The sequence below is a fragment of the Cyprinus carpio genome, chromosome B20, assembly GCF_018340385.1.
Source record: "Cyprinus carpio isolate SPL01 chromosome B20, ASM1834038v1, whole genome shotgun sequence".
Taxonomy (NCBI): Eukaryota; Metazoa; Chordata; class Actinopteri; order Cypriniformes; family Cyprinidae; genus Cyprinus; species Cyprinus carpio.
The window spans coordinates 2,009,748-2,035,765 of NC_056616.1; the positions used below are offsets into that span (position 1 = coordinate 2,009,748).

General features: G+C 38.6%; 1 protein-coding gene across 1 annotated transcript; it reads left to right on the top strand.

Annotated features, from left to right (window-relative positions):
• Positions 1-97: 97 nt before the first annotated feature.
• LOC109051601 (S-adenosylmethionine decarboxylase proenzyme-like) lies at positions 98-15,037 on the top strand. Its single transcript, XM_042746804.1, is given in 10 exon segments — positions 98-407; positions 7,189-7,275; positions 8,212-8,242; positions 8,244-8,351; positions 9,343-9,445; positions 9,570-9,612; positions 10,800-10,944; positions 11,130-11,222; positions 11,324-11,479; positions 12,306-15,037. Coding segments are annotated over 10 exon segments (1,017 nt in total). The 5' UTR covers positions 98-297; the 3' UTR covers positions 12,447-15,037.
• The last annotated feature ends 10,981 nt before the right edge of the window (positions 15,038-26,018 follow it).

Consider the following 26,018-nt stretch of genomic DNA (forward strand, 5'->3'; position numbering starts at 1 on the left):
GAGGGCGGCTTCTTGGGCGTGATTGGCCGCAATGCGGATGACGTCAGCGGATAGTTAATAAAACCTCCGCGCAGGCTGCCGTTCCGCGCTTACACAGTATGGCCGGCGATATTAGCTAGCACTCGCCCACGGTATTCTCTGCAACAGGGAAGACGGTAAAAAACAAGGCAACTACATCTGGACTGCTCACGGACCGCAACTAACCTAATAAATTATCACCACCGACAACACAGGACTAATTAACTGGGATTCCACCCGACGGTTTAATTTCTGTTGTTTGAGTCTGTTTGTCTCACGATGGAAGACAGCAGTGCACACTTCTTCGAGGGGACCGAGAAGCTCTTGGAGGTGTGGTTCTCCCGACAAGACGAAACCAAAGGAACCGGGGACCTGCGCACTATCCCCAGGTGAGTGAATGAGTCCGAGCTGGGGCTGGGTTCACCCGAGACAACGCTTGAATCATGGATAGAAGGTGTATGAACCATCGGGAATGTCACCGTGATCGTGAGGCTGAGTGACATGTGGCTCTGACACCCGAGGCGGGATCAATCAGCAGTTTGGGCCGTTTCTGACACCATCCCCCTTTACTCTCATTCATTTGAGCTGTCAGCGCTGGAGCTCACCCGCGAGCCCCACGGAGCTTTTTCCCTGCTCCTTCGTTTTCGGTCATACTTAAACTATTCCGAGCCGTCATGAACAACATTAACAACACATCTAATCACCGTCTAGATTTAGGTCTTGATCTAACGTTAAGTCTGGCCCTGTCTGTGTCTCTTAACATCGCTCTGCAATTCCCACCGGACGCGGGAGCCGTGGCTCGGTTCGCTGTATCTGGATCAGCCCTGAATCGGTTATTGATGAGCTGAGTGCGCGTGAAGGCTGATCGGTTGATTAGCCAGTGGCTAACTCACAGCTAGCTGATATGGCGCCCAGCAAACACGCCTCCTCAGACACGGTGCTCTATCAGTGCTTCTGTACATATGAATGCGTACGCTCTTGTTGACGTAGCGTTACTAGTATTTTTTTAACTTCCACAACGTTGTAGGTATTTAACCACAACAGTGAATACGCTTTGAAGAGTTGCGATTGCAGTTTGTGCTTCAGCACATGCAAGAGCTCTATTTCTGGGAAGGCTCATGGCGGTTGATCGCGCGCGGCGCGCCGCAGCCTCGATGTGAAAGTCACGCGTCTGCGTCACATGTCGTAAGCTCCACCCCTGTGTTGTGATTGGTCGGGAGTTCTAGTCGCTCATTGGTTGGTGTCATGTGCGCAGACTGCTGAGAGTATAGATCAGTAACTGCGAGCTAAAGAGTTCATGCGGATAAAAAACAACATTTTACAACATTGTGCAATAATGGTTGGACATTAGAATGTTTTTATCTCGTTGTCTGGGCTATATATAATACAGAGTTATAATTACAAGTAATGACATACAATATCTTCTAAAAATAAATAGAAAAACTTTCAGTTTGGTGGACGTTAACGCAGAGATCAGTCATTAATGTGGTGGATGCACAGCATCTGAGCACTGGGTTTACAGAAATCTTTTCAGGTTTAAGAAGTGTTTCAACATTGCATCAACTACTGATGTACACATTCATTTTTATTTGAATTATTACAGTTTGGGAAACCTAGACGTGCTATAATGTTTAATGCACTTCATGTTGCTGATAAAAACAAATGGATTATATTTTCTTACTTTTCATATTTTTATATCAGTATGGTATTTGATTGTCATATTTTAAATCAATGTGATAAACGAGATGGGTCAAAAATAATCTAAAAGTAGTCTGATTTATAGTACTTAAAATGTGTAATGTAATGGATTAGGTTACTAACTTGGTATGTGATTTGTTGTAATCTGCTGTATTTTATTCTGTTGATCACCTGTACTTCTTTTCTTGAGGTTCAGTACTCTTTAATGTGTAAGTCTAAATCGGTCTTCCAGCTCATACAGAAGCTAGGTGTGTAAAATATGAATGAGTGAGGACATCAGCGCTCCTCTGCGGTGTCTGTAGTATCCTTCAGTAAGGTTTCTCAGAACTGAAAGCTGATCTCTGTGGTTTCTCTGGGGACGGCTGTCCGATTGAATGATGAGAGCTATAAGTTTACTTCCGGGAAAGCATTAACATACTCAGAGACACTAGAAAGAGGATCATTAGATTCTGAGCACAGCTAGTTTCCAAATAAGTCCAGCAGGCCGTGTATCTGTCCCTCGTCTTCATACAGCACGAGGAAGCACTTTACTGTGCTCAGATCAGCCTTCGTCTGGACGATTAATACATAAATAGCATTATATGTATCCAGGGATAAAGTGAGATTTAAGACAAATTATAAATGAAATGTGTCCTTTTATTTTTGCTTGGTCAAAATGCTGCATGTTTCTTTGTGAAATTGAAATATAACACTATAATAATATACTAATATAGCACTTGCATATTAAAGCTCTTTTGTTGGTTTTGATTGCTTCTATTGTCTTTATTTGTAAGTCACTTTGGATAAAAGCGTCTGCGAAATAACTAAATTTAAATATAATGTAAATGTAAATAACAAAACTAAATTTTAAAACAAGCCCCAAATCAAAAAAGTAACACAAATAAAATAAATCTCTTCATTTTTCGGTGCTCTTTCCATTTAAAATTAGAGGCAGCCACTGCATTTTAATCATGATCCAAACAAAGATGCTGCATACATGCAACATGAGCAGATTTTAATCTAAATTAGATTGTATGATTTCGAAATTTGAAGCAAAAACATCTAAATTAGATGGTAAACATTTAGAAATCAGAAACAGCAGACGAGCTGATTGTGAAACTATACATAAAAACATCTGCATGAAACAGAAACAGCAGACGAGCTGAACGAAAATCAAATCCACGCCAGCAGGTGGCGCTTAAAGCGTTTTCTTGGTTACCGCTGTAAACAAAGCACTTATGAACTTTAATATGCATTATACAGAGGCTAGATGAAAAGAAAAATCCCATCTAAACTCTTCTAAAGACAGTAAGTTCCCCTCAGACGTACATTCATATAAACTACTACCCCTAAATGAATCACGATTTGTTTAGCATCTTCTCAACCGATTTGAATCGTCACATTTGTATTGATTTTTAACCGGCTGGCGGTTAATCGTTACATCCCTACTTGATACACACAGTTAGGGATGGAACGATTACCGAGAATGTGAAAAATGTGATGTGCGATACCTTGTTAAAAAATTCTATATGCGATACGATATTGCTAAAAGTGTGTAAAATCAATTTCACTTATATTTTAAAATATTTAAAAATGAAAATTATATAACCAATTTGTTTCACATGCTTTCTTGGAAAAGAAAGCATCACTATAACTTCTGAAAGTGACCAGCAGTGTTTTAGCAGTACATAAAAAGCAATGTCACAAATCAGAAAATGTCATTTTAACATCAATGTGAACATACAGGCAGAAAAATTAATGACGCTAATTTAATATCATTGTAACTTGGCTTTCCATACACTTTAAGTACTTCATACACCACAGCAAAAACTATCTGAGAAAGTTCAAACATGATTAAAGGCAAGTGAACAGTCGGTAAAAAAAAGAAAAAGAAATTTACAATTTACAAGCACAGATATAATAAAGATTAATATTCAGGTACTTTAAATAATTAAGTGTAAAATAACACTGCATAGTGTCTACTGTATGAATTAAATTTAGATTAATCTTTGTTAAAGCTGTGTTTTATTGTTTGATTTACATTCAGACATATTCAGCAGCACGCATTTATAGGCTACTGTCCCTTTAAAACTGACAGCACGGATCCAGAATAATGATACACAACCGATTTCTTTCTCAGCTGTTTACATTCATTTAAAACATAACCGACGGCATTTACGAAAATTATTGTCGAGATGGGTACTATTGACTTAATTCTGTGTGCATGAGTCTGTTGAAATATGAGGAGATGCGAAAGACGCATCAACTGTGTTCGTGTGCCGTCTGAAACGCGTCTCTGTGTGTAATGTATGTGTGGCAGAATGGAAGAGACGCTGTGCGAGATGCGGCTTGTGCACCTGCTTCAGGTGTGAGTCAGACAGCAAGACAAGACGGCAAAGAGTTGTTTTCTGCAACTTACTGCACTTAACAACTCTTTTTAACGTCAACCAATTCTCTGCTATATGCGTCAAACTAAAACTTTGACCTTTTGCATTGTTTTGATTTAAGTAGCCTATTATTAAAATGATCCAGATATCGCATGGCCTTGCAACATGCATATTGCGATATTTACATTTGTAATATTTTGATAATTTTGATATATCGTGCAGCCCTAATTACTAGTTTGACGATAAATCATGATAAAATTCCCCACAGTATTACTGTTTCATATTTTGATTATCATTAAAACCATATCCGATTACCACGATTTGAACAACTCGCAATAAATAAATACTGTACAGCATAAAGCAAAGTTTTAAAGGGGTGGTTCAGTGTTTTTTTTTCTATGCTTGATTGTGTTTATGGGGTGCAGTCTAACATATGTTAATGCTTTGTTTTTTTTTTTAAAAAAATAATTTTTCACATAATTTACCTTTATTCCAGACCGCTCTGTCCCATCTCTGAGAAACACTCGCTCCCTCAGAAATAGGTGATGGGCTCTGATTGGTTAGCTAGCCCAGTGTGTTGTGATTGGCTGAACCACCTCTAGAGCGCGTCTAAACGTCCCGTCCCTCACCTCAGCGGCATGTGCTCCAGTCGTATTGTAAACAATGGCGTCGTTAATATCGCTTATCAGTTTGAGCCCGATTAAAAAAGCAGAGGATAATATTGAAGAGGATCGTGCAGAACCTGTGCAAGCACGGCTTTTAATGTTAGGCCTATGTTCAACAATTTCCACTATATAAATCATAATTTTACAACCGATATAATTCAAAAACCAAAATACCTACCTATAGTGGTCGACCGATATATTGCCAAGGCCGATATATCGGCCGATATTTGGCATATTTCAAGTATCGGCATTAGCAGATAAGTTTTTCTGTTTGGTACACAGAGGTTATGGGAAACATCTGTAATTCTGCTGCTCCAGAAGCACCACCTGCTGTCAGAAAGTGGATTTACATTCAGCCTATGTGCAGTTTTTATCTGGGGAAGAAAACAAAAACCCAGACCCAATTTGCATGCCCTGCTGTAAATTTTGAGCTGTTGATGAAAAACAAGCTTATGTGGATTCTACACTTAATAAAGTAGCCTATCTAGAATTATTTATGGAGCAGATTAAATACATATAATTATTTATTAATTAAATGATAATTTTGACTTAACCCTTTTCTTGAAACGTTTTCAAAACTTTATTTGAACATTTCATACATGCTATTCAGTCATGTTGTCATTTAAAATCCGGATATATTTGGCAATGTTGTAGTTTTAGTGTTTATGCAACAAAAAGTCAATTTATTTATTGTTTGTTGATTTTAAATACAAAACTTGCTGAAACGATTTATGTGACATGTACATGTTAACAATACCGTGATAATTTAGGTCACTATAATTGTGATGAGAAATTGACATACCATTACATCTCTACACACAATCCAGTATTTTCACAGTTTTGTGTATTATTTATCAATTACAGTTGGGAGTGGATCACCAAATTTTAATTACCTTTGTCTTGGTTTTCTTCGCATATTATGCCTCCTATTTTATATCAACAAGTTCACTTAATCAATTGCAGTAATATTAACAAATAAACAAAAAAAACACAATCATAAATAATAAATAAAAAATAACAGAACAAAACTACATTTATTGTTAATAACGTACCACTAATGGGACATTAGTACCTGTAGTTGAAGAAACTATACCGCATCATAAATTATGTATGGTTATTGAGAGGAAACCTAAAGCTGTGTATAACTAGAGACTCATGTTACTTCTTTGGTGTAATCTGGAAACGGTGTGACAAATGAATCGTTTTTTCAAGAAGACTTACGTCATCATCAAGATTGAGGCTACGCTTACACAATAACGATGTAGTCAAAAACGGAAAGGTTTTTCCCTTGCGTTTTTAAAAAGTTTCACGTATACACAACAACGTTTTCAAAACGATTTGCGTTTACACACATCCATGAAAATGGCCAAAACACTGTATTACGTATGCAAGGCCAGTAGTTGGCGCTGTCACCTTGTTAGTAAACAGTACCTGTTGCTGTGTATATGATGTGTCTCTGCTGTTGGTTGTAATATTGGTGAAGTAAATCCACACTAGCAAACTCTTGAGCAGCAACAACAGTACCATGTACTCCGCCATTGTTGTGTATGTTTGTTCACACTTGCCTTTAAAATCGACACTTACTGCGCATGTCTACATACCTAACACCATACGCACGCGCATGATGTCACCATTTTCAAAGATTCCCATATTGGGTGTTTACACGGAAACAATAACGGTGGCATTTTCAAAAGCTTGCACTTTGAAACCCGTTTTCCAATACATTTGTTTTCAGTCCCCAAAACGCCGTTGTCGTGTAAATGAACAGTCAAAATGCATAAAAAGTTTCAGTTTTTGGCTGAAAACATTGCCATGTAAACGGTCCTTTAGTCATCTTGCCCAAGATATTTATTTGGTAACAAGTATAGTCCATAAACCCAGGAGACTCACTCAACAGAGATTGATGGGTCTTTTGAATAAATTCAAGTGGGGTCAGTTTGAGCAAATTAGATTTGTTTTTTTTGTTTTTTTTCTTTTGGAGTACTTGACTGTGGCCATCACAGCTTTCTGTGGTCAAGTGTTTGTAAAATGAAACAAAACTGTATAATTGGTGTAATGGGCAGAGTTGTGTAAATGTATTGCATTATTGCAAAATAAACCCCTCTTGATTTTGGTTCAGACAGGCCACCTGAGCTTGTGCTAGATGTGTGAAATCTGAGAGCTCTGCGCCATGAGTTGAACAGAGCCAGCAGCTGTGTGCCCTCAGAGACGATCTGTGTTCGTTTGTGCGCTATAATTCATCAGTTACTTATTGATTATTTCCAGAAAATTTATTTTGCCTTCTTGGAAATGTTTGCCATTGTTCCAGCGTTTGGAAAATGTTATTTTTCAAATAATAAGTAGTAGTACTCGACTTCATGCAGAAAATCATAGAATCATGTTTCCTAATAATAATTGAGGTCTTAATCTTTCTCTCTCTCTCTCTGTGTGTGTATTTTCAGATTTGAGTGGGACAAACTTCTGGAGAATGTGCATTGTTTGATTATAAGTGTGACAAAGACTGACAAGCAGGAAGCTTATATACTCAGGTGAGCTATTGATTCGTCAGAGGACAGGATTGTGATGACGCTGTGATCCTCCAGCCTTCAAACAGCTCAAGATCAACAGCAAATTAAGATTTCATTCACACCACTGAGAAATGGAATTAGAAAAGCGCCAGGGGTTATTCGCAGTGACATTACAGCAAAAACTGATTTAAAGATCAATTGTGAATGTTGCGCAATTCGGAAATGCAGCTTAAAGAAATTAGATAAGTTGCAAATATAATTTCATGTTATTTTTAAAAATATTTTACTGGTTCATTGCTGGATAGCAAAGCCTTGGCCCGAATGTTTATCACGATACTGGTGCATTATTAATGTGCTGATACTGTTTGCACACTGACCTTACACTCTGATAAGCACACGGCAGCGTCTCAGCTTAGAGATACTCACAAGCTGATAAGACTAATATGAAAGGCATCTGTGTGACTTTCACAGTCATGGGGGTAAATGATTCAGAGGACTTGTAAACGCGTCCTGCTAAGGATGACGCTAAGCCCTTTATTTGGTCTGAAAGACAAAGGGTCAGATCTATTCATAGCTGTCTGGAGACAAAAAAAAGCTGTATGGGTTTTTACTTTACAGTTCTGCTGAAATGGCTTTAAAGATCCATTGATGGCTTTAAAGTTATTGATATTCACAACGTTGATTCATTTTATATTCATTATGTCACAAAATGTTGTGAATTCCACTTTGCTGTAACTGAGCCATAATTTAAAGGATTAACCTCTTCTCTCTCTCTCTCTCTCTCTCTCTCTCTCTCTCTCTCTCTCCATCTCTCTCTCTCTCTCTCTCTCTCTCTCTCTCTCTCTCTCTCTCTCTCTCTCTCTCTCTCTCTCTCTCTCTCTCTCTCTCTCTCTCTCTCTCTCTCTCTCTTCTCTCTCTCTCTCTCTCTCTCTCTCTCTCTCTCTCTCTCTCTCCTAGTGAGAGTAGCATGTTTCTGTCTCTCCTAGAGAGTAGTTTTTGTCATTTTTTTGAAGACATGCGGAACCACCCTCTTACTGCAGGCACTGGTGCCACTGCTGGAGTTGGCTCGTGAGTACTGCGGCTTTGATGCCATCGAGGTAAGACACACACACACTCTCAGGTGCATGTTTAGGGAAGACACATCATCATATCCGACTGCAGTAAAGCGAGATATGACAACTTTAAAAGCTCAGGTTTATGAGTTCACGTGAGTTTCACACATTCAGTGCGCTTCATATGAGTCAGTTTACACTTGTGGTGCAACGGATCACAAAACCGATCGGACCATATTATGGATTTTGAGTCATGGATCGGATAATTTAAAGTTTGCTTTTCATTTATTACTGAAAGCTTACTTGAAGTGCTTCTATACCACAGCAAAAACTACTAGCTGAACCAATAAAGTCAGTAATAAAACAAGAAGAAACATAAATTACAAGCGTAGATGAATACAACATAAAGTCAGTCATAAAACAAGAACAAACATAAATTACAAGCGTAGATGAATACAACATAGTTACTAATAAAGTCAGTAACACTAGTATTCAAGTGCAGAAATGTAATAATTGATAAATAGCACAATAGTGCTCTTCAAAGCATAAGTTAAATATAGCAGACAGAAGCAGGTGTTTATAGGCTGCTGTCTCTTTAAGACCTAATATACTGACACGCATCCGCTTTCTTTCTCAGCTGTTTCGGTTCACTTCAGACATAACCGACTGTGTTAACTTGCCAAATCGGTATTTTAATATAACTTTGTGTGTATGTGAGAGTGAAAGAGGAATCAGTCTGTGTAATTGTGCTTGTTTCGGATGTGTGCGGCAGCGGTAGAAAACCGAGCGTGTGTTCTCTTTTGCTTGAATGGTTTAAAATTGTTTGAATGGGTAAATTGGCAAGAGAAAACACATGCAAACGATAAACTTTCACTCTATGATGGTTAAATTTACCAGTTGATCTGTGAATCGCATGCGTGCCGAACCGTGGGGTCATCTACGATCCGTTGCACCCCTAGTTCACACGTGATGTCATAGATTAATCATAAAGTGTCCTTATGAAAATGTGACTTGACCTCATCTCATTTTCTTTTAGAATTTCTTCTATTCTCGTAAAAATTTTATGAAGCCCACCCATCAAGAGTTCCCTCACCGCAACTTCCAGGAGGAAGTCGAGTTCCTCAACCAGATTTTTCCAAGTACGCTTTCACACCTGCAAAAATGAGATGCAACAAATGATGTGAACATTATGAGTGAAACTGTAATACATAAGTATTGTCTGATTAAAAGGTGTTTTGTCTGTTTTTGTTTTTTCATGCGCAGATGGAGCAGCCTACTGTATGGGACGTCTGAACTCCGACTGCTGGTGAGCTGTTTTACTTGATCTAGACTTCCCACAATCTGTCTGACTTCAGATACACCATCATCAGAAAATATTAAATCCTGCATATACAGTACAGGTCAAAAGTTTGGAAACATTACTATTTTTAATGTTTTTGAAAGAAGTTTTTTCTGCTCATCAAGCCTGCATTTATTTGATCAAAAATACAGAAAAAAAATGTAATATTGTGAAATATTATTACAATTTAAAATAATTGTTTTTAAATTTATTATACTTTTATTATATCATTTATTTCTGTGATGCAAAGCTGAATTTTTAGGATCATTATCACATGATCCTTTAGAAATCATTCTAATATGATGATTCATTATCAAAGTTGGAAACAGTTCTGCTGCTAAATATTTTTTTCAGAACATGTGATACTTTTTTAGGATACTTTGATGAATAAAAAGTAAAAAAAAAAAAAAGAAGCTATGTTTTTAAAATATATAAATATTTTGTAATAACAATATACACTACTGGTCAGTAATTTGGGGTCAGTCATTTTTTTTTCTTTCTTTTTTTTTTTTTAATAAAACCAATACTTTTATTCAGCAAGGATGTGTTAAATTGATAAAAAGTGATAAAGAAAATACATTATTAGAATATATATTATTAGAATTTTTTTTTTTTTTTTTTTGTAAAATTTACTAGCAGTTTCTTTTTAACCTTTTATTCATCAAATATATTAGACAGCAGAACTGTTTCCAACACTCATAATAAATCAGAATATTAGAATGATTTCTAAATGATCATGTGATAGACTGGATGTTACATGTGACACTGAAGGCTGGAGTAATGATGCTGAAAATTCAGCTTTGCATCACAGGAATAATTTTTTTTAAAGTATATTCAAATAGAAAACTAGTATTTTAAGTTGTAATAATATTTCACAATATTACATTTTTTTCTGTATTTTTGATCAAATAAATGCAGGTTTGATGAGCAGAAGAGACTTCTTTCAAAAACATTAAAAATAGTAATGTTTCCAAACTTTTGACCTGTACTGTATATCAGAATTTTTTTCTCTTTTAAATAAGGTCAGATTTTAGCATTGGAAAGTCCGTTTTTTATGCCATAGTTTCAAAAATGATTAAATGATTATTGTTTTTAATTTTGTAAAATCATCTGATGTCCATTGCTGTGGTGTTCTTCTCCGTTCTGTCCTGAAGGTATCTGTTTACGCTGGAGCTGCCGGAGTTCTGGGAGAACAAGCAGGCGGACCAGACCCTAGAAGTTCTGATGAGTGACCTAGACCCAGCGGTGATGGACCAGTTCTACATGAAAGACGGTGTTTCTGCTAATGATGTCACTCGTGTACGAGTCGTCCTCTATGCTTCTGCTCTGTAGTGTCATTTGTGCTGGATGCTGGTCCATTTACTAGTAACAATGTATCATATTAGTACTTTATGGACTCCAGTTTATGGATGCACACCACAGTATTTTGATTTATTTATTTATTTTGTGAGGTGTCTTTAAGGATGTCTGTGGTGTCTTCACAGATGAGTGGAATTCGTGACCTGATTCCAGGTTCAGTGATTGATGCCACAATGTTCAACCCTTGTGGATACTCCATGAATGGAATGAAAACGGATGTAAGGAGTCATTTAAGGCCGAGTGTTTTTTTTTTTTGTTTTTTTTTGTGAGAATGTTGCTCTGTGTTCTGCAGCGTGATTGAGATTGGTTGTCTTTCTAGGGAACTTACTGGACGATTCACATCACCCCCGAACCAGAGTTCTCCTATGTCAGCTTTGAAACCAACCTCTCCCAGACGTCTTATGACGAGCTTATCCGCAAAGTTGTGGATGTCTTCAAACCAGGGAAATTTGTGACAACGCTTTTCGTCAACCAGGTACATTATTACACGACTAATCAGCAAATATGGTTAGTGTAAGGATTAGGGTTACCTGCATGTAATTATGCATAATTAAGTGATATTATAAAATTAAGTGCATGTAACGTGTAACAAGGACACCTTAAAGGTTTATTTTTTAACTTATTATTTAGATATAATACTTGTGAATTAATTGCTATGAATATTTACGAAGGTGGTGTGCAATGATTCCAGCCTCTGGCCTTCTAATTGCAGTACAGTGCAGTTGTAGCAATAATAATGCATATATGGTATAAAATTGTTTTGATGTTTCAAAAATAACTTGTGCAAAGTCAGTGTCTGGTTGTATTGTTATTATTATTTTTTTACTTTGCTGTTGCTGAAGCCTAGCTTTTAGCTCACAGCTTCAACACTTGACTAGCCTTGTTTACATGAGTAACTTTTGTTTCAGTCAGACTGAATTCTTTCTGATTAATGAATCTGAATGTAGTGTTTACATCAACGCTAAACAAAGTGATTGGGTTGCTGAGCATGCTTAAATGTCACAAGCTTCAAATTAGGGCTGTGCAAATAATCGAGGGCGATGATCATGCGCATCTCGTCAGTAAAGCCGGTTCTGTGATTAGTAGTAAATCTCCATCATGTGCTTTCAGATGGAGTGGCATTTACTACACAGAGCCGTAGTTTACTGACAAGCTACGCAATATCGCGCTCATAATTAGTGATGTAGCAAATTAGGAGTTTACTATAGCAAAAGTCATAGTTAATAGGACGTTGTGAATTGGACGTTAAAATAAAGTGTGACTATCAAACTCATTCTTCTCATTTATCTCGTTCCCAACAGAGCTCCAAATGTCGCAGCGTTTTCTCTTCGGCTCAGAAGCTGGAGGGGTACCGCCTCCTGGACCGCCAGTTGGCCCACTTCAACGACTACAACTTTGTCTTCACCAGTTACACCAAGAATCGGCAGCAGAAGCAGAGCTGAACCTCCGCAATGAAGAAGCGTAAAAAGAAATCCTGCCGCTGCGAGGAACAACTCGGCGGCCGGCGGTGTTTGTGCGTGGAGTCTTCTGGCTGTAGATCTTCCCTGAGTTTAACATTTATGCATTCTTGTACCTATGACGTAGATATCGTGCATGAAAGCTCTTCCCGTGTGTCTGTAGATATTCTAGCCCATTCTTGCTGTGATCTTGAAGTGCATGTAGAGTGCTTGAACATGGTGGTGTGTGTGAGGCGAGTCACACCATCCCAGGACATGCAACGCTCCCTTCCCTTCCTGCAGGTGTCCCCTCGCATCCCCCACAGACAGGGTTTCCGACCTCACTAGGCAAGGACCCTGACGTGCTCAGATCCGTAACGTCTCTCACCATACACACCAGTGTTTTGTACGAGTTCATCGGTGTGTGTAGAGGTGTTTTTGGGCGGGGTTTAACTTACATTTAATTTAATACACGTGGTGTTGGTTATTTAAATCGCTCATTATGTGTTCTATGGAAGCCCGTTTCTGCCACTGCTCAAAAAAAAAACCAAGGTTATTGTGACTTTTTATCTCACAATTATGACGACTTTTCTCAGAATTGCGAGAAATAAACTCGCAATCCTGACTTTAAGAAGAAATAGTCGCAAATAGTCGAGAAATAGTCGCAATTGAGTTTTTTTTTTCTTGTAATTGCGGGTTTATATCTTGCAATTTTGACTTTCTTTTTTTTCTCAGAATTGCGAGTTATAAAGTCAGAATTGTGAGATAAAAAGTCGCAATTACCTTGATTTATGTTTTATTTAGTGGTGGAAACGGGCTTCCGCGGTGTTCAGCTCAACTGTGTGTAGCCAGCTAACTACTCTGACAGTGTGAAGAAGTCCTGAAAACAAACGTAAAATATTCCTCGTTCATCTTATTTTCTTGAACCCTGCAGGCAGCTGTCTTTATTCGGTGTACTGGAGAAGTGAGCGTTTTAGAAGTTGAGTAACTTAACTGTCGCCTTCGATGTCGACAGCCTGCTCTTCTTTTAGGGACTGTTTTGGAAAACAGTGCTTGTTTCAATAATACGCTAGTTAGGTGTTTAGGATTAAGCTGAACTTTGCACAGGTTAAAGATATTCTTATGATTCCCTTCATCAGCTTTACAGGTGGTCAACTTTATTCAAAATATACAGAGAAGTGAATGTTACTTAACTGTTGCCTTAAGTGTCGACAACATATGCTCTGCAGTATATAACCATTATTGTGAAAGTCAGCTATTGTCTTCCTTTCCTCGAAATCAAATGGCATTTAACATGAATGTATTAAATGTAAAAAAAAAAAAAAAAAAAAAAAACTGTAAGTTGAAAGGTGACTATTTTCTATAAAAAGAGGTAAGAATGGCTTTTTCTGAATAATGCAGCAAGTGCAGAAGTGTGGGGGTAAGTGGGAGTGGTGTTCTTTGCCTTCCGTCCGTCGTTTGTGTCGTTGTGAAGGACCCTGGGGCTGTCCAGCACAGAGCCTGCGCAATGCACGCCTTTGAATCGAAACGTTTGGACAGACACTTTGCATTAGTGTGCCGATCGCACAGCAAAGCAGTTTTCTTTTTCTAAACAAAATGAGTTCTCTCTCTTTTTCTCTACAGAAGCCGGTGAGCACACAATAGGCACGCACTGATCTGAGCACGTCAGGGCTGACCCGGATCATTCCACACCCCACGCCTGCATAGAGCCAAGCAGACTTTTTTTTTTTTTTTTTCAGTAGATTTGTACACCTCTCCAGATCATGCTCTCTTTGTGCATTGAGAAAAAAAAAAAATTCACATAGCGACTAGCGTGTAGCAGGAAGTTTACCGTGCAGTGTCTCTGCTTCAGCCCTTTGTAACGTGTTTAATTTAGTTCGTACGACGTAGCAAACTTTGCTCATAGGTCCTGGGTGTGATGAGCAGTGGGTGTGGTGTCGTGCTGACGGAGAAGTGTAGTTGTGAGGACTCGGTGGATGATGTTTCTGTAATGAAGCAGATCTTCTTTACATGAAGGTCCTGCCACTGAGAGAATCTGAAAACGGCAGGTCTCCCTAGAGTAACGAATGGGTCTGCTGTCTGAGAGGTCAAAGGGCAGCTGGATGTTTACGGTTGTAGTTCAGAGGGAAAAAACGAAGCAAATAAATTTGATTTAACGTGGACCACTGCTAGGAGAAATAACATGAGCATGATTGCATATCACACCCAGTGTTTTTCCGGTGAAGGGGTGGTGTTTTAAAACATTTTTCTGCTCTTTCTATGTGGGATTTATACATTATACATGAGTGGAGGGGGGAGACATTGATGTTGCGGACCAAGTATATCTAAATATATATTTATACCTATTTTTTGGCCAAATTTTATTTTTTTTATTTTTCTGACCCTGTTCTGTGGAGGGGAGTGACCTTTTCTTTCTTACTAGTCCTGTTCAGCCTGCGTTGGTTGGTAAGGAAACTCTATAGAAAGGATTTTCACAGGAAGTTGGGAAGGGGAAACTTTGCTGTTCCAATTCTCTTGCTATTTCCTCGGTTGGTCAAGATGTGCTAAATATATCTGTACTAAGAGCTTGATGCTTTCAATAAAGATCATAACTATCAGCTGTGCACTTGTGATTTATTTATAGAGTTTTTATTCATTGGCCAGAATGCACTGCTGTATATCAGTAGGGTATTTAAATTCATAAAGGCCTTAAAGTCTCAAATCGGAGCAGAAAGTCATTGTATTAAATTATGCATGCACTGTAATATCTAAATATCTAAACCTCCTTATATCAAGACACATTTACTTGAGATGCAAACTCAACATATGAAGTCTTGTTTTCTGACTTGGACGACTTTTTTTTTTTTTTTTTTTTTTTTTTTAGTCTACTGTTGTTGCATGTTACAGTTTTAATGTGCAGTTAATGTGACAAAATCCTATTAGATTTCATTAATTTAACGATAACACAACACATTCTGAATGGTTTTGTATTTCAGCCATGAATTCAACAAACCTGAATTTTAGTCATACCCCAGGCTACATGTTTTTGGTTGTTTTTTTTTCTTTATATGTTTGTTTGTTAATGTGTTGTTAAACAAAATAATAACAATTCTTAATTTCCAATTAGAATACAGGATTATTTGAGATAATCTGAGACTTTTACTGAAAATACATTTGTCCGTAGCACATCTCAAAATATGTATTGGGTTATACCTTCCAAATAGCACATTATCTGAACTGAATTCAAATGCAAATATTACAGCTGGACCTTGATGTTAACAAAGATGATAGAAAAAGGAAAAAAAAAATCCCTAAATTAGTTATTTAACAAAAAGCGGCCCCCTTTACATGAATTAATATTCATGAGCTAATCCTTCCCCACAGCAGCATTTGTAAAGCAACAGGCAGCTCATCATGCTGAAATATTTCTGTCGAAACCAGCACGGAATTAGTCCATTTGTAACAACTTAATTGCCCAAAGATAATCACGACCCTATCACTGATTTTATTCTGTTATCACCTTTATTTAAAAAATAAAACAATGTATTTGATGAACTAAAAAAAAAGTGTTTCTATATTTTTCTTTTTGACTTGCTAAATACAGTGAAGTGCCAGAGTAAGGCTCTGAAAACCACAAACGAGCAGAGGTTTTTGCACTGAACTGAAAGCTTATCTGAGAAGTTATAAGCCCTGCTGTCGACCCTGTCAGTCCATATATATATGCATTAACAACTTTACAAACCTTTGCAAAGCCTACATTTGCAAAATTCAGCAATAAATTGATTTTTATTTTCATGTACAAAAATGAATAACTTTGTATTTTTACATTGTTCACCGCTGAAATCAGGAAGCTCTTAGCAAACCCGCAGTAACAGTCGTGGCGGTCAGCTGCAATACTTCCATCTCTTAGGGGTGCAATCTCGTCTGTGGTCGCTTTGACAAATAGAATGTTCAACATAACAGCAATTGATCTGAAATAGAGAGGTTTAGTGTATAATCTAATGTTGTGTGTTATGTTGCCCTCACAAGTTAAATGAATGTCTCCATCTCAAGGTTTTTAACATCATAGTGAAGCAGTAACTTTCCACTGCTTTTGGTTGAAGTCAGACTGATCATGGAGGAAGACACAACAAAGATTATTCAATAAACAATAAGCTTAGTTTACCATCACTATCTCCTGTGTCCTGCTCCTCTGACTGATAGAAGAACTGACTGTTATATAAAAAAGTAAACATTACAGAGGATGGGTCAGTGAGTCTATCATTTCCTGTAACTCTAAATAATCATATTTAATAAATAATCATATTTTATAATAGGTTTAGGTGGAGCTAGGGCAGACAACAACACAACCCTTACGAAAATCAACGATGATTTTACTATAAACCCAAAGACAGTGGTTACTGTTGTTGAACCATGGTTTTTGCTACACTAACCATAGTTTAACCATGGAGTTTGTAGTAAAAATGAATACAAATTGTAATCCATTTGGCAAAAAAAAAAACATGGTTACTGTACTTGTACTTTAATGAAAGCATGGTTAATTTTTATAAAGGGAAAACATGACTCATGTTCAGTATTAGGATTTTTCTGTAAAGATTTTGTAGTGATGTACTAATTTTGACATGTATAGGCAATTTAGAAAGTATAGTTTTGTTAAATCTTGAGTATTAAAATCATGAGAGAGAGAGATATCAGGGCAAAATAAAGAGAATGAAAAGAAAAATGGAATTGAAGGTGTAGTTCAGGAGAGAACTTAATTATTTTGCATGTCCCCGACCTAAAGATTAAACCCTTTTAATGTCAGGTCCATACAAAAAATAGTGTTGTTCATGTTTCTGAATTTGTTGTGTGTGTATGTGGAAATTAATGGCACAGACATGCGGTTTCATTTACTACACATAGGCTTACTGATGCTAGCAGTGTTTTCAGCCTTGATATACGAGTACATGAACACATAAACATAATCTCTAGAACTGCTCTCAGTCACTTCATGATCATTTGACTTCTTTTGAGAAAACTATCATCATATCATATACAAAGAGACAGCAATGTTTCAAAAAGACACCAATGTTTCAGGAGTTTAGTACACAGAATAGGACACATGCTTATTAGATAACCGTATTTGAGCTGATGTATATGCTTTTATTTATTATTATTTTTTAATTAACATTTTTTTTTCCCAAAACCATTGTTAGATGCAGTGTTTCCTTATGCAAAGATTTGGTTTCAAAAACAGTATCTGTAAAAACAATTTCTTATGATTTTAAATCTGCATTGAACTTCAGATCAATCTCAAAATAAAAGGCAGTACTAAAGTCTGATTTTGTGGTGGATGTGTTCAAACTGATGTGATTATCTTAATTCAAGCGATGAAGGATCGTGAAAGTGACAGCGTTGAGCTCTACTGTGAGGTTAACCCTGCATGGTGTTAATGGTTGAAAATGATTAACAGTTGCAAATAAACATTCATTAGAAATTTAGAAAAGTAATCAAGTAATCAGTTACATTAATAAAGTAATTGAAAAAGTTACACTACTATTATATTTTAAATAGGGTAACTTGTAATCTGTAACCTATTACATTCCCAACACTGTGTCTGTATACACATATATATATATATACACACACAGAAAGTTATCAAAGATTGTTCTTTTTCTTTTTGAGTCTATCAGCGATTTGATTTCTTCTTCACATCATGTTTTCACTGTGTTTGTTATGATGAAAGCATTCGTGGGATTGCAGAAATCGAATTGCATTGTGCGCTCAGTAGACATGACTGTGTTTGCAACCTTTGATGCAACAGTAGTCTTGAATATAATGCTGTTATATATATATATATTATATATATATATATATATAATATATATATATATATATATATATATATATATATATTATATATATATATATTAGTGGTGGGCATAGATTATTTTTTTAATCTAGATTAATCTCACTGTAATCTTGGAATAAATCTAGATTAATCTAGATATTTGTATTCTGCCCAAGCCAAGGGAAGGCATTCAAATTATGTTCAATAAGATGTAGTTGTTAGTACTGACAGAGCTGTGCTGCACTCAAACATAGTAGTTTGACGACGACTCTTCCCCTGCGCTACATTGCTTGGCCCGGCATCTTCCGCATTAGTTAAGGGATGCTTTGCGTTTAGGTGGTACTTGAGACTGGAGGAACTTCTACAGTAAACTAATTCAGCATTGCACAAGTTGCAAACAACCTTACGCCTGTTTCACACATACTCCGTCTGCAGTGCATATGCGTTGCATTTATTTTTTTATTTTTTTTACGCACCCATGTTAACGGATTCCAGCGTTTACGCGGTTGTGTTCCGTCAGTGCGTTCCAGGAGCTGTGCGTCTGCAGCAGTGCAGCGATCGTTTACGTACAGAGTTTGCTGTGCTGCATGCGCTGAATTAAAATGACAGCGCATTGTTCGCGGTAAAAATTAACATGGATTGAAACGGAAATGCAGTAATTTCACAATAAATGTATACTATTTAAAGCCTACTGTGTTTCACACACAACACATGGGTTTTTGGCTAGGTTTAAAACAAGGAGAAAAAGAGCACCTTTAGATAAACGAGGCAACATGATATAGGCCTATGCACTTTTATGGAAGCAGAAAAACAAAGTTCATTAAGAGCCGTGCGATTGCTTGTAATAAAGATTTAAATGCAAAAGGCACGAGAGTCGACTGTTTCTGTCAGTGGTGCTTAATTTTAAATATTTGCTATATCCCAACAAGAAAAGTAGCCTAATTGTTTTGCCGCTTGCTTGAGCAGCTTTTTTTTTTTTAAAACATGGTTTGAAATATAGAATAATGAACAAATGTTGTGTTTGTGGACTAAACAGCCGCGGATCAGTAGCGGACTGCAACCGCGTCCTGTGTGAAAGCACTATGAGCCCGTGCTGCTTCTGCAGCACATACGTAAACGCGCACGGACTGCATACGCACTGCAGACGGAGTATGTGTGAAACAGGCGTGAGTCTTGTCGAGGTTTTTTTTTGGGAAGCTTGGTAATTTCTCAGTAGGCATACACACAGGTTCGAAGACTCGTTCTCGCCCCCTACAGTGCAATTCGTCTAGGTATACATCTGCGCCAAACTATCACGGTGAAAGTCATCATAGCTTGCGTAGTATACACCTAGCTCCCAACCCAACTTTGAGAATAGATTAACGGGGATATTTTTTTATCGCCCGATAAGACTCTCACGTTAAAGCAGCACGTTAACGCCGATAACGGCCCACCACTAATATATATATATATTGTACAGTTTTATTTTCTTTTTGATTGTTTTGTTACTTTTCCACTGAGTATTGGGGTATGTTACCACATGTGTGTGCCAATAAAGCACCCTTCACCTGACTCCAAGCAGCTTCTGTGTCACTTTTGCCTCCTACCCCCCGGTCAAATCCTAACATTTGCTGTCAGAAGTGGGATGTAGTAAGTGACACAGAAATTCCAACTATGCCGCCGAAGAGGAGAGGTCAGCTAGACGGGAACAGCAGTATAAGGTCCTCACTCATCAAGTCACTCAGATGCAGATGGATCTGGAGCATGGCCGACAAGGAGCTCTCTCTTCTGAACGGTCAGTGGCTCGAGTTTTTGATCACATACCTCAATTGCCTAAGTTGCAAAACACTGATGATATTGAACATTTTCTTACTACTTTTGAGAGACTGGCAGAAGTGTACAAGTGGCCGAAGGAAGACTGGGCTATTCATCTGGTTCCCCTGCTCACTGGAAAAGCAAGAAGTGCATTTGTTGCCATGTCACCTGCCTATACCTCTGACTATGAGAAAGTCAAAGACATCCTCAAGAAATATGAAGTCAACGCAGAAACCTACAGACTGAGATTTCGAACACTGAACACACCTGCTGACAAGTCACCTATGGAGTTGTGTGTCTGCCTGAAGGATCTGTTCTCTAAGTGGGTAAAGTTTAATGAAAGCACCAAGAGGGACCTGATGGAGACCATGGTGTTGGAGCAGTATCTGCGTGTGCTGTATCCAGAGGTGAGAACTTGGGTGAAAGAGAGAGATCCTGTTAGAGCAGAAGAGGCAGCTAAACTGGTTGAAGCCTATGTTGCAGCTCATAAGGGATTCTCTGAGACCTTCAGATATGCTGGCAGCCTTCAAGCAGCAAGAGGTAAGTCTGAGGGGTCGGGGGGAAGTTCATACTTTCATAGCCAAGCCCAGATTTTACATCCCACCCACCCTAAGCCCACACCACCTAAAGCTACAGTACCCATAGACACATGCTCGACCCAGCCCAACACTGAGGTTATCTGTTATAACTGTGGTAAACCAGGTCACACTAGCCCACACTGCCCACTTAAAAAGCCCAAATCAGCAAGGTTGTGCTATGTACCCAGACCCACCCCTACAACTGACGATAGTTCCACCAGAGAGCCCACTATTACGGTTTTATTAAATGGAAAACTACTAACAGCCCTGGTAGACACAGGTTGTACAAGGACCTTAGTACAGGCTCAGTACATAGCCAGAGATTTGTGGTCTGAGGACACAGTTTCAGTATGTTGTGTCCATGGGGACAAGGCAGATTTACCCACTGCTGAAGTTTATATAGAGGTGAACAAGCAGCCATACTTGATGAACGTTGGTGTTGCAGCTAATTTGCCTTACCCAATTTTGCTAGGTAAAGATATGCCAGTTCTAGCAGATTTGGTGCAGGAGACAGCGTGGTGTGGAGTAGTCACTAGAGCTCAGGCAAAAAATGTAACCCAGTCATCCAAAGAGTCTGTACAGAGCACCCTTAGAGAAATGCCATTTTTCACTGAGGAAAGTGTAGGTGAGACAGGGGTCTCGAAGGAATACAGACTGCAGAAAAGAAGGAATTGGGTTGCAGATCTGATTGACAGCTCAGAACCCTTACAGTTTGAGTTGGTGGAGCCTGAAATCAGTGAAAGCAAGCTAATCATACCTGACGAATTGGCCAAAGTCCAAAGAGACTGAATCATTGTCAACTTTCAAAAAGTTGACAATGATTCAGTTTTGAATACTCTGTGTGGTGAGAGATTTTTGATAAAGAATGGCCTTCTATACAGAAAGACAAAGGAAGAAGGAACACAACTTTTGGTACCCACAGCATATCACAGGAAAGTGTTAGAACTGGGGCATTATATTCCATGGGCAGGCCACTTGGGCTTCATGAAAACCCTAATGAGAATCTCCAAGAGGTTTTATTGGCCTGGTCTGTACACTGAGGTGAAGGGGTATTGTAAATCCTGTCCAGAGTGTCAATTGACAAAGTTCAGAGTACCCGCCATTGCACCATTAGTGCCTATTCCTGCTGTAAAAACGCCTTTTGAGAGAATAGGGGTTGATTATTGTGGGGCCTCTTGAAAGAAGCCAGAGAGGTAACGGATTAATACTGGTGATCTGTGATTATGCTACCCGATACCCTGAGGCTTATCCCCTTAGGGAAGTAACGGCCAAACAGATTGCAACAGCACTATTACACTTCTTCTCACACGTAGGCATCCCTAAAGAGGTGTTAACAGATCAGGGCCCCAATTTCATGAGTCACACACTGCAGCAAGTCTATCAGTTACTAGGGATTAAGAGAGTACGAACAACTCCCTACCACCCCCAGACTGATGGACTGGTTGAAAGATTTAACCAAACCTTAAAATCCATGCTTAAAACGTTTGTGTCAGAATCCGGCAAAAAATGGGACCAAAGACCTTTTCGCCCACCAGGTCAGAGGTTCTCTGGATGTCTTGAAGGACAGCTGGGAAGCTAATGACAAGCCACGCAAGCAAAACATCCTGTCTTATGTCCTTAGAATGAAAGAGCTGCTGCAGCGATCGTCTGTTATGGCCCAACAAAATTTGCAAAAATCCCAAGTTAAGCAGAAAGTTTGGCATGACCAAAAAGCCAGATCAAGATCCTTTCAACCAGGAGATCAAGTTCTGTTACTGCTCCCCACATCAGAGAACAATCTCCTAGCAAAATGGCAAGGTCCTTATCAGGTGAAGAGGAAACTTGGTTCAGTCACGTATGAGATAGAAATGCCTTCCAGACAACATCCATTACAGACATTCCACATTAACATGTTGAAACAGTGGCATGAACGTCCCTCTCAGCCACATTCACCGCAAGATGCTGTGAATGAGCTCTTGGTTCGAGTTGTAGAGGAAGAGGATGAAATAGAGGAGCAATACTTACCTGTTCATCAAAGTCAACCCAAACCATAAACACAACACAACTCAACAAAACAAAACAAACAACTACTGGAATGCATCCCGGACCAACTGTTCCTAGACACACCTGGAAGAACAGACCTTGTCCAACACTACATTCATTTAAAAGACCCAAAACCCATACAGCAACCAATGTACAGAGTGCCGGAAAGACTGTTACAAGTCATGAAGCAAGAGTTGGAGTTAATGCAGAACCTGGAAGTCATAGAGTCCTCATCTAGTGAGTGGAGCAACCCCATTGTGCTTGTACCAAAGAAGGATGGATCCCTCAGATTCTGCCTTGACTTCAGAAAACTCAATTCAGTAAGCAAATTTGATCCTTACCCCATGCCCAGAGTTGATGAACTACTTGAGAAACTTGGTCATGCAAAGTTCCTCACAACACTCGACCTATGCAAAGGTTACTGGCAAGTCCCACTAAGTCCAGTCAGCAAGGAGCTGACTGCTTTTAAAACTCCATTTGGCCACTACCACTTCAGGGTTCTACCTTTTGGACTTCATGGGGCACCCGATACTTTTCAGAGGATGATTGATCAGATCCTCCAGGGTACGGAGGCTTTCGCTGCAGCATATCTTGATGATGTAATCATTTTCAGTACATCCTGGCAGGACCATTTGCAACATCTGCACGAAATACTGTCCAGGATAAAGTCTGCAGGACTCACCATTCGTCCGGACAAGTGTGCTATTGCCAAGGAGGAAGTGTGTTACCTTGGTCATGTGCTGGGACATGGAGTCATACGCCCGCAGGTGGGGAAAGTCGATGCCATCAAGCAAGCGGTACGTCCTACAACCAAGAAGCAGGTACGAGCTTTTCTTGGCTTAGTAGGGTGGTACAGGAGATTTATCCCCAACTTTTCAAAAAGGGCTTTAGCACTTACTGAACTCACCAAAAAAAGATAAGCCCAACACTGTTATCTGGACAACTGACTGTGAAAGTGCTTTTATAGACTTAAAAGATGCTTTGTGCAGTGAAACCTTCTTGCTGAGTCCAGACTTTAATAAACTTTTTACAGTCCAGACTGATGCATCAGAACACGGTCTGGGAGCTGTACTTTTACAAGGGGAACAAGGATAGCTTCAACCCATTGCTTACATTAGCAGAAAACTTCTTCCCTGTGAAACACTGTATTCAACCGTGGAGAAGGAGTGCCTGGCAGTTAAATGGGCCTTGGACTCTTTTAGGTACTACCTCATTGGTAGAGCGTTCAACTTGGAGACTGATCATAGAGCCTTGACTTGGCTAAACCAAATGAAAGACACAAATGCCCGTATTACACGGTGGTTTCTAGCAGTACAACCCTTTCAATTTAAAGTCTCCTATAGGTCTGTCCCTGAAAATTGTACTGCTGATTTTTTTTGTCTAGGACACCAGAGGAGGTGTCACCAGAAGGGGAAGGAAATGTCACAGTGTAAGATTAAGTTAAGGCACTGTGATTAGCCTCATAGCCGGCATATAAATGTATAAATGGATCAGTGTATTGTGTATCTGTGTCTGAGTATGTTTTATGTTTAAGATATTGTGATCACTGTTGTTGCTTTCCAGCCATACGGATCCAAGCACCATTTCATATAATCTGCCATAAAACATTGAAATAACCACAGACACAAGTCATTTATCTTCCATCATTTATTGGGCAATAAACACACGAAGATTGCAAACACTCACCAGTTTCCATTTTTCAGAACCAAACCTCTGCAATATACAACCTGGGAGTTTTATACACTTACCATGCTGAGCGGCCATTTTGCTGTGACCTCATATGGGTCACCAGTTCATGCCTGTTTAAAAATGTATTGTTTCTGGTGTTTAAGTCTTAATGGTTGTTTGCTATGTGTGTTGAACTGTGTGTTTGTATTTTATTTTCATTAATGTATATTTTGTTGCCCAGTGATTTTGTATATATTTTTCTATACTCAGAGGAGAACCCCCCCCCCCCCCCCAATTTCAGAATGGTTCCATCCTGGGGTGGAGCTGAGAGTATAAAATGGGTCCCACACAGTCAGTCAGGGTGGGTTGTCATAAGAGTTTGTGTTGGTAGTTGGTATACAGATTTATAGTGTTTTCTTGCTTATAGGGTTCAGATCAATTGATTTAGCTGAACTAGCTTGTAAATACTTTGTATATATTTTGTACAGTTTTATTTTCTTTTTGATTGTTTTGTTACTTTTCCACTGAGTATTGGGGTATGTTACCACGTGTGTGTGCCAATAAAGCACCCTTCACTTGACTCCAAGCAGCTTCTGTGTCACTTTTGCCTCCTACCCCCCGGTCAAATCCTAACAGCTGTAATCAACACTTTTCACCATTAGTTAATCTTGACGGCCGCTAAAGTAGAAACACTCATTTCATATGCAAATATCACAGCAGTGGGCACTTTCATTGCAGTCTCACGGCAGACATGCCCTTTCCAACTGAGCTTTTCAAATTCAGCATAGAAACTGACCATTTATATCTACATTATGACTGGCTTGATTGAAAAAAAAACACTAAGATTATAAAAGCACCTCAGGAAACATTTTAAAATAAAAGATTTCAGGACCCCTTTAAACTTTATTTTTATTTACTAGATGTTTGCTGAACTAGATGTTTCACACACAGTATTTCTAGTCTAGAAGTTATCAACGTTTGATAGATGCGTGAACATGATGCAGCATATTATACACAGGGCTTGCTTAAAACAAATCACTATCATTTGTAGTTTTGTATATAGCTAGGTTTTATCAGGATTTATTAAGGATGACTGCAACTTTATGGACTACAACGGCACAAAGTAGTGTCGGGTTCGGAGGTATTATAGGTGTGGGGTATTTTGACCAATCCCCCGCTGGGCCCATTACTTTAAGGAACAGAGACTGTAAAACAAATGTGAATGTTGTCTTTGGTGATCTCATCATTAAAGGACTGCAAGTGGAAGAAAGCCGAAAAAGTCAAAAAGCAGGCAAAAGTCGAGAAGCGTCGCCGAGCAACAAAGAATCCTGGAATACCAGCAGGACATGAATTTCAGGCTGAGAGCTGTGATAAAGTTGATGCGCAAGCAGGAGACTTTGAATAAGAAAATGATGAAGTTGGTAAGAGAGACGGCTGAGTATAATAAGATCCATCTCGAGCTGCAAGCACTGACAAATGGTTTAAAGTCTTTAAAGCTTAAAGCTCCAATTTGGAAGATGTAAGAGTTTTTTGGGGGAAACATGGTCATGTTTTCTTTTTGTTTTTAATCTTTAAAGGTATTAATCTTTGTGGTTTAAGAGTTGATATATGCTTTGTTTGTTTAAAGAGTGTTTTAAAAAGGATGCGGTTGCATTTTCCAACGTGCTTGGGAGATGAAACCCCAACCGAGCAGTGTAGATTTTGCAA